This window comes from Oncorhynchus mykiss, chromosome 25 (genome assembly GCF_013265735.2).
Source record: "Oncorhynchus mykiss isolate Arlee chromosome 25, USDA_OmykA_1.1, whole genome shotgun sequence".
NCBI classification, from domain to species: domain Eukaryota; kingdom Metazoa; phylum Chordata; class Actinopteri; order Salmoniformes; family Salmonidae; genus Oncorhynchus; species Oncorhynchus mykiss.
In genome coordinates this window covers 16,203,837-16,213,642 of record NC_048589.1, presented here as the reverse complement: position 1 = coordinate 16,213,642, position 9,806 = coordinate 16,203,837, and the positions used below count along the sequence as shown (strand labels likewise).

General features: G+C 41.4%; 1 protein-coding gene across 3 annotated transcripts; it reads right to left on the bottom strand.

The window, feature by feature from the left end:
* Positions 1-416: 416 nt before the first annotated feature.
* Positions 417-9,462, bottom strand: LOC110504320 (L-threonine 3-dehydrogenase, mitochondrial). Of its 3 annotated transcripts, none has more exons than XM_036963028.1 (9): positions 8,714-9,462; positions 3,715-3,919; positions 3,146-3,188; positions 2,879-2,949; positions 2,563-2,712; positions 2,274-2,446; positions 1,854-1,944; positions 1,485-1,754; positions 417-1,110 (listed from the first exon to the last, which is right to left on the bottom strand). In XM_036963028.1, the coding sequence occupies exons 2-9, from the start codon at positions 3,902-3,904 to the stop codon at positions 965-967; spliced, it is 1,134 nt and encodes a 377-aa protein (XP_036818923.1). In that variant the 5' UTR covers positions 3,905-3,919; positions 8,714-9,462; the 3' UTR covers positions 417-964. The 3 variants fall into 3 exon arrangements, with proteins under 3 accessions (XP_036818923.1, XP_036818924.1, XP_021438777.1); XM_036963029.1 differs by lacking the exon at positions 8,714-9,462 and adding an exon at positions 5,108-5,624 and having other exon boundaries at positions 417-1,107; XM_021583102.2 differs by lacking the exon at positions 8,714-9,462 and adding an exon at positions 5,108-5,618.
* Positions 9,463-9,806: the final 344 nt, after the last annotated feature.

Genomic DNA, 9,806 nt, shown 5'->3' with positions numbered 1-9,806 from the left:
ATAACACTGTGCCTGTAAAGAAATATGAAGATATTTTAACATCTTCTGAAGTTGTGTTGTAAAGGCAGGCCTTTTTATAAACATTGTGGATTTTCTGTTTCTTCTGCATCCATTATGCCTGATAGGTTTTCCTATATCTCTCACTGCTGCTGTGTCATGTCACTGTGCCCTCTATACTACCCTAATGCAGCAGGCCAAGAGGGAAATGAAAGCCAACCCCTTAAGATACTGTAAACTGATGGTAGGGGTACTCTACCTACATGTACATATTACCTCAATTACCTTGACTAAATGGTGCCCCCACACATTGACACTGTACCGGTACCCTCTGAATATAGGCTCGCTATTGTTATTTTACTGCTGCTGTTTAATTATTTGTACCTTTTATTTTCATTTTTTTTTTACTTATCTATTTTTTACTTAACACTTATTTTTCTTAAAACTGCATTGTTGGTTAAGGGCTTGTAAGTAAGCATTTCACTGTAAGGTTGTTGTATTCGGCGCATGGGACAAACATAATTTGATTTGACTTAACTATATGTCAAATAATTTGCCTGAAGCCTATTTCCCCCAGAGGTTTGAAGCTTATGTTAAACCTGCTATGATACTTAAATGATCTCTATCACAATTAAAACAACAGAAACTGAAGAAAGTCACAACAGAAGAAAATGATTGACTGTAATGAGTAAGGCTGCTACTATGAGAGCGTGTGCTGCCTACCGTGTGTGTGTGTGTGTGTGTGGTTTCAGTGTCCACTGTCGTGGCAAGTTGAGTGGTTCTGGCTGAAGACTCCTGGTTTGAAAATAGTCCCTGGTTTATTGGTAGAATATTCCTGACATACAAAAGGTTCCTGGTTTGGAAATTATGCTAAGGTTAAAGAGGGTCTGTTGTGATAGGCAGACCCAGAATGAAGTGGATTTAAGGGAATAGTGATTGGCAGGTCAGTCTCTGTGAGTGGGGCCTGCTAGCTGACTGGCAGTCCGGCGTTGGTCTTCTTGTCATGGATGGTGCTTAGCATGTCTGAGACGAGCTCCTCAAGCCCATAGGTCGACTTCCAGCCCCAGTCTCTCTGTGCATTGGAGTCATCAAACCTCACTGGCCAGCTGTCTGCTACACACCAGGGGACAATCATGGTCAATAGTTATTTTACACATCACAACTTTCATAAGACCCAATGATGACATCATTCATGATTGGGGACCGTGTGAAGCAAACCCAGAGCAAATAAAATTTGATTTGATTCGATTTGAAATAGCAATGCTGTAGGAGGTCAAGGATGAGAGAAAGGCTGACATGTAAGGCTTACAATATTTAATACAAAAATACAATGCATATCTACTCCAGCCTATACACTATGAAGGAGAAAATGTTTCATATACTTCTGCTATGGCTTAATTCAAATCACACATCTTGAGGTTCAATAACAATTAAAAACACTCCACAGACAGTCAGACACACACCAATAAGGTGAACAATGAACATACCAATGGTCTGGCGGACAGAGTCAGGGTTATAGGTGACCTTGAGGTGGGGCAGGTGCTTGCGTATTTCCGTGGAAACTTCCTCGGGGGTGAAGCTCATGGCAGCGATGTTGTACGTGCGCAGCGACAGTTGGCATTCCGGGGCATGCATGAACTCCACAGTCGCACGGTGGCAGTCACCAATGTGCATCATGGGCAGACGTGTGTCAGCGCGTAAATAGCACTCGTGGTGACCTGTGCTGAGTGCATCGTGAAAAATCTGGACAGCATAGTCTATAGGAAACGAGAGCAAAAAAGTACACAGAATGTATTGGAATATATCCCTATGGCATTAATACCTTAATAAATGATTATATGATAAATATGGGTTACCTGTTGTTCCTCCCCCAGGCTGTGTGTTAGCTGAGATGATGCCAGGATAGCGTAGGCAGCGGAAGTCCAGTCCATACTTGTGATGAAGATACTAACATTGAGAGATTTAACACAATCAAAGCAAATAACCAGCAAAAGCATATTCCACTTAATCTGCACTATGTTAATTAATTGACTTACTTTCTCTGAAAAATCTACATGTGAAAACTCTCTCGCTTTAAGAGAGGACCGGCAGGTTGTGTGCTCTCGCTTTAAGAGAGGACCGGCAGGTTGTGTGCTCTCGCTTTAAGAGAGGACCGCCAGGTTGTGTGTGTGCAAGAGTGTGCATTTGACAGCAATGTGGTCGCATTATGACTGCATCTATGACTGTTTGTGTGTTGATGTGTGTATATTTGTATGTATGAACATAACAGGTCACACCTCCCCCATCAGTTCGGCGTGCACTTTGGACACCCCATAAATGGTGTGAGGCCTCTGGACACACAGGTCAGGTGCGGGGTCACGGGGAGAAGAAGGGCCAAAAGCTCCGATGGTGCTAGGGACAAAGAGACGTAAGCAGCTCTCCAGAGCCAGGTCCAGCACATTATGAAGGCCTAGAAAGAACAGCAAGGAGTGAAGCTTTAGACAAAAACATACAAACCTTGCAAAAAGGGATACAGTGATACTGCCCTGGATACTGCTGTAGCGTGTGTGTGAATTTGGAGCTGACCTGTGATATTAATCTTGCGTGCCAGGGCCACATTGGCCTCTCCTACAACACTGAGTAGAGCGCTGTAATGCACCAGCCAGGTGATGCGGTTATTCACCACCAACTCTCTGAGGTTCTTATAGTCCAACACGTCAGCATACACAAACGGGCCTGAGGGAGAGGAGAAGAGATTGACAAACTACGAATTGCCCCTTCAAGGCAGGGAACATGTTATTTTCTGCAGAAAAGAAGAGGATTTGAGAAGCGCAGTATGGAGATGTGCAGGGACATTGAGATCAATAGAGAATTGCTGATCGTGCCAAATAAGAAAACTTACCACTTCTGTACACTTCTGGTGGAGCCTTTTTAATATCCGATAGGATAACGTTTTCTGTTCCGTACTGTTTCCTACACATTGATATTCAATTAATGTATGACATTTCAGTTAATTCCTGGAATTTACGGAATTGAATTGGATAGGAGCCCAACCCCAGAAGGTAAACTAGATGTTAAGTGAGAATTCGACAACCTGGGGAATATTCAGGCTATCAACATCGAAGAAATCAGCATTGAAGAAAAGATTGCTCTTTAGTTTTTTTCTTACCTCAGGATTTCTGCAAGCCCCACACCTAACTGGCCAAGGCCTCCTTAACCACAAAGAGAAAAATAATGCACAATACAATGTAGAATTCATAAGCATTCATGAAACAACACCATCTCAATTGTTCTTGTTCATTTGTATTTGCTAAAAGGTCTCAGAGAATATATGGTGAAAATGTGTTTCTTATGTACAATTTCAGAAAAAAGTAGGGCTGGATGTTTTGTCATATTCTGCTTCAACCAGGCTGCAACCTTTTTTGTTTTCACCAAAGCTTTATGTACAGACAAAAACTGGCCTCAGGCCATTATTCTGCCCATGGTCACTTGCTGGGGCCTTTTTGTCCCCAGTCTACTCACAGCCTATTGTACTAAGGAAAAGAGGATGGCCACTTACTGAACAGTGAAAACAACTCGAAATGACAAAGAGAATGACAGCATGCCTATGCGTGTATAAAAAAAATGTGAACAGATTTGACTCAATTTCATAAACACATATACATCCTATAGGGCCTATCTATAGACTATGGGCCATAAAGTGTTATTTGCTACTTGAGATAATAAAAAATAGTTAACCTGTGATGAGAATTCGTGGGTTCTCTGCAGTAGATTGAATTGAATCCTGACTGTTCCGCCGGCTGTTCTGTCGAGGCGACCAACTACAGCCCCGGAATGACAAACTACGCGCCCGGCTGCGACAGCCATGGCACAACGATCCGAATAGAGCTGCCGCGGAGGGCATACAGAACCGCATACCCGGTAGCATGTGGAGCTGTTGACCCTGTGGAAAAAGATGGATCAAAGACAACAGGCTATGTTATCTATTTCATCCGGAAAATCAATCTCACTCAGTAGGAATGACACCATTTAGGCCACAGGCACGGTTCATTCTATGGATTAATTCAAAAATTACAATTTGAACAGTGCAATGGAAAAATCCAATCAAATTTTATTGGTCGAATACACATATGTAACGTTAGCAGATGTTATTGCGGTTTTAGCGAAATGCTTGTGTTCCTTGCTCCAACAGTGCAGTACTATCTAACAATACACAACAATACACATGAATCTAAAAGTAAAAGAATGGAATTAAGAAATATAGAAATATTAGGACGAGCAATGTAGGAGTCCAGAGTGTGTATAAATATCAAATCAAACTGTATTTGTCACATGTGCCAAATACAACACGTGTAGACTTTACTGTGAATTGCTTAACCCAACAGTGCAGTTTAAGAAGAGTTAAGAAAATATTTACCAAGTAGACAAAAATAAAACGTAATGATAAAAAGTAATAGTAAAATGTAACACATTAATAATAACAATAACAAGGTTATATACATGGGGAACAGGTACCGAGTCAGTGTGTGGGGGTACATATTATTTGAGCTAATTTGTACATGTAGGTGAAGTCACTATGCAGATATAATATACAGCGAGTAGCATATATGTATGTATACATGTATATATATGTGTGTGTCTGTGTTTGTGTGTGATGGGCTGTAATATACATTATGGACCGTGTGTGGATAGAATATGTAGTATATCTGAAGAATACGTGGATAGAATAGTAAATGTACAGCATTAGTTGAATAGGATGGCCTTGACTAGAGTACAGTATATACATTTGAAAATGGTTAAACCGTATGTAAACATTATTAAAATGACGAGTTTTCCATGTCTATGTACATATGGCAGCAGCCTCGAAAGTGCAGGGGTGAGTAACCGGGTGGTACCCTGCCTGTAAATTCAGGGCAGGGTACTGGATGGAGGCCAGCTAGTGATGCCTATTTAACAGTCAGCCTTGAGATAGAAGCTGTTTTTCAGTTACACATCCGTACAACAATGAGTAGGTTAGTTATGTAACATTGTTGTTTAGCCCATTTAAAACATCAATTTTATACAGTTCATATTGACTGAAACACCACGCGTTATCTTTCAGAAGTAGAATGGATACAAAACAACATGTTACCTGTGTGCTGACAAAAACCTGCAATCAGTCTCTGTTCGTGCCAACCACTTGTTGCCCAAACTGAAGACTTTACAGATCGCACAATCGCGTTTCACGATATGTTACAAAACGAATTTATGAAAATTGCGCTGGTAAAACGGGTTTCATGGTAGTTAACTCTTGGAATTAAAAGATTACCCTCCGATTGGTCACGGATTAAGCGCACCAAGCATCCATTGGGTAAAACTAGATAAACGGCTGATGAAAGTCATGCTGGGATATGTGGTTTTCCTTGTTGTGATGTAAGAGCGCAAGAGGGCGTGACTCAATTGTAAAGGACTACAATATCCAGCCTGCAAGGCAATACATGTGGGCAAACATGCTGACTAGCTGCTCACAGTGGATTTGTATTGTGTAGAAATGTTTAGCTGAGTTTGGCTTGAGCAGGACTGGAGCGTAGAAGCTTACTCCAGTCAGAGAAGGGATCAAAAATATATTTGACAAGTGACAACAAGCATTATGCTACTTACTACAGTTTAGTGTAATGTATGTCACCTCAGGTGTAGTGTGTTGTCTATGAGTCAAATGCTGTGAAGAGGACTTCTGATTCCTGTCTTTAAAACCCAACAGAAACACACATCAACCAACCAAATCAGAATACAGAAACAATTTATTAACAAAAACAATATGATACAATACCTGTCAAATGTTTTAGAAAAACTACTCATTATTTTGACTATTTTCTACATTGTAGAATAATAGTGAAGACATCAAAACTATGAAATAACACATATGGAATCATGTAGTAACCAGAAAAGTGTTAAACAAATCCAAATATATTTTACATTTGAGATTCTTCAAAGTAGCCACCCTTTGCCTTGATGACAGCTTTGCACACTCTTGGCATTCTCTCAACCAGCTTCATGAGGGAGTCACCTGGAATGCATTTCAATTAACATGTGTGCCTTCTTAAAAGTTAATTTGTGGAATTTCTTTCCTTCTTAATGCGTTTGAGCCAATCAGTTGTGTTGTGACAAAGTAAGGGGGTTGTGCAGAAGATCGCCCTATTTGGTAAAATACCATATTATGGCAAGAACAGCTCAAAAAAGCAAAGAGAAATGACAGTCCATCATTACTTTAAGACATGAAGGTCGGTCTATACAGAACATTTCAAGAACTTTGATAGTTTCTTCAAGTGCAGTCGCAAAAACCATCAAGCGCTATGATGAAACTGGCTCTCACGAGGACCGCCACAGGAATGGCAGACCCAGAGTTACCTCTGCTGCAGAGGATAAGTTCATTACAGTTACCAGCCTAAGAAATTGCAGCCCAAATAAATGCTTCACAGAGTTCAAGTAACAGACACATCTCAACATCAACTGTTCAGAGGAGACTGTGTGAATCAGGCTTTCATGGTCGAATTGCTGCAAAGAAACCATTGCGATAACAACACCCACCCGTAGCACGCGCTCCAGCAGGTATATCTCACTGGTCATCCCCAAAGCCAACACCTTTTTGTCCGCCTTTCCTTCCAGTTCTCTGCTGCCAATGACTGGAACGAATTGCAAAAATCGCTGAAGCTGGAGACTTATATTTCCCTCAATAACTTTAAACATCAGCTATCCGAGCAGCTAACCGATCGCTGCAGCTTTACATAGCCCATCTGTAAATAGCCCACCCAATCTACCTACCTCATCCCCATATTGTTTTTATTTACTGTTCTGCTCTTTTGCACACCAGTATTTCTACTTGCACATCGCCATCTGGTCATCTATAACTCCAGTGTTAATTTTTTAAATTTTAATTAATTTGCTACTATGGCCTATTTATTGCCTTACCTCATGCCATTTGCACACACTGTATATAGACTTTCTTTTTTTTCTATTGTGTTATTGACTGTACGCTTGTGTACCTCTGTGTTGTTGTTTGTGTCTCACTGCTTTGCTTTATCTTGGCCAGGTCGCAGTTGCAAATGAGAACTTGTTCTTAACTGGCCTACCTGGTTAAATAAAGGTGAAATACATCTTTAAAAATACTAAAGGACACCATAAGAGGAAGAGACTTGCTTGGGCCAAGAAACACGAGCAATGGACATTAGACCGGTGGAAAAGTATCCTTTGGTCTGGAGTCCAAATGGGAGATGTTTGGTTCCAACCACCGTGTCTTTGTGAGACGCAGTGTGGATGAACTGATGATCTCCGCATGTGTATTTCCCACCAAAAAGCATGGAGGAGGAGGTGTTATGGTGTGGGGGTGCTTTGCTGGTGACAATGTCTGTGATTTATTTAGAATACAAGGCACACTTAACCAGCATGGCTACCAGAACATTCTGCAGCGATACGCCATCCCATCTGGTTTGGGCTAAGTGGGACTATCGTTTGTTTTTCAACAGGACAAATGACCCAACACACCTCCAGGTTGTGTAAGGGATATTTTACCAAGAAGGAGAGTGATGGAGTTCTGCATCAGATCACCTGGCCTCCACAATCCCCCTACCACAACCAAATCGAGATGGTTTGGGATGAGTTGTACCACAGAGTGAAGGAAAGCAGCCAACAAGTGCTAAGCATATGTGGGAGCTCCTTCAAGACTGTTGAAAAGCATTCCAGGTGAAGCTGGTTGAGAGAATGCCAAGCGTGTGCAAGCTGTCCTCAAGGCAAAGAGTGGCTATTTGAAGAATCTCAAATATAAGATTTGTTTAAAACTTTTTTTAACACTTTTTGGTTACTACATAATTCCATGTGTTATTTCATAGTTTGATGTCTTCACTATTATTCTACAATGTAGAAAATAGTCAAAATAAATAAAAAACCCTTGAATGAGTAGGTGTGTCCACACATTTGACTGGTACTGTATGTGTTGTAGGTAGCCTGATACTGTAAGCAACATGACTAGGTGTTCCAAAACTTTTGAACGGTTGTGTACATGTGTTTTGTCCTGAAATGCATCATAGTACTAGGCTAAGGTTAAAAGGACATCACATTCGTCCTGCACGAAATAAGCTATGAAATCGTTTGAATTCATCTTGTGAAATGTTTGATTGTCAACAATAATATACATTACATTTTCCCTGATCTCTTAATTCTAGAAAACAAAATCTGGACTTGCAGTGAAAACAGTGTTAAAATGGTAGTTTGAGTAGATATGTGTCATAGAGAAACATTTTTAACAATGAGGAACTTTCACAGTATGCGATGCAATTTGATGTCCATAGGAGCAGCAATCTCTTGCAATAAAAGTAGATTTGTTCTCTCCCTCAACAGTCAATCAACCAGGATGAGCCTCCAGTGTCTCTGTGTGTCACTGTATTGTTGTCCTCTCTTCATCAATGTTTTCAACTTTCCTCACGGCACTCAATGACAAGGTTCCGTATCTCCCCCTGTGTTCCCTCAGGTGAAGAGCATGTTGGGTCCCCCGCAGGAGCAGATCTTATACACATCCAGAAAAAGACATGTTCTTCGGAAATAATGCAATATTTTTCGGTGCGTATTACTCAGCGATTAACTGTTTTAGTAAATACTCTTCATGTAATAGCTATTTCGATTCACCCATCCAACATTCAGCGTATGTCAGAGGGCTGCTGAAGGGGAGAGCAGCCCCAGATCTGCCTGTAGTACTGTAACTCACCTCTCCAGAGCTGCAGGGACTGTGGCTGGACGGAGGGCCAGATTACCAGCTCAGTAGGCTCAAACAGGGGGTAGAGTAGTGCTCCTCTCACAGGGCCTCAGGAGGGACTGGAACAGACAGTGCGTACTCTCCTTTGCCCCTGCAGCACACCTAACAATAGAGAGAGACAGATGAAGAGCAAGTGGAAAGGTACAGACAGATGCGGATTTAGTGTGGATAGACTATATTCTTGGACAAGGACTGTGGATATAAGGAGTCTGGACAACGGATTAATCCAGGTGTCACACGTCTCAACTCTCCTGATCGCTGTTGCAGAGGAAGGTGCCATAGTCTGAAGCGTAGACCTCATTGGCCAGCCGCAGCAGCAGAGGCTCAGAGAACTGCCGGGCCAGCTGCAACACACAGTCCAGCAGCATCATCAACATATGAGCTCCATCACTTGATCTAAAGAAATGATGAATTACCAGACACTGACAATGATTTACTGATGATGAGAAGCACATTTCTTTATTGATAATAATGTGGGGTAGAGATGTCCTCTTGATTGTTGCTGATCACCTGCAAACGAGAGTAGACATGAGAGTTTATGGTCGCACGCTGTCAATAGGTTTGTGCGCTCAAAACCCATTGTTGTGCATTGCTCAGTGTCACGTTCTGACCCTAGTTATTGTGTTCATTGTTTGTTTTAGTTGGTCAGGACGTGAGTTGGGTGGGCATTCTATGTTTTGTGTTTCTAGGTTGTTTTTCTGTGTCCGGCCTAGTTTGGTTCTCAATCAGAGGCAGGTGTCGTTAGTTGTCTCTGATTGAGAATCATACTTAGGTAGCCTGGATTTCACTGTTGTTTTGTGGGTGATTGTTTCCGTGTCTGTTTCACCACACAGGATTGTTTCGGTTTTCACATTTATTGTTTTGTAATTTGAAGTGTTCAGTTTGGATTTATATATTAAATAAGATGAACACTCACCACGCTGCGCTTTGGTCCTCTCCTTCCCAGGAAGAAAGCCGTTACACCCAGTATGTAACTCATGTATTTATGATCAGGAAGTACAACTGATGTATTCATGTTTGACTATTAAATCATGAGGGTTAAGCT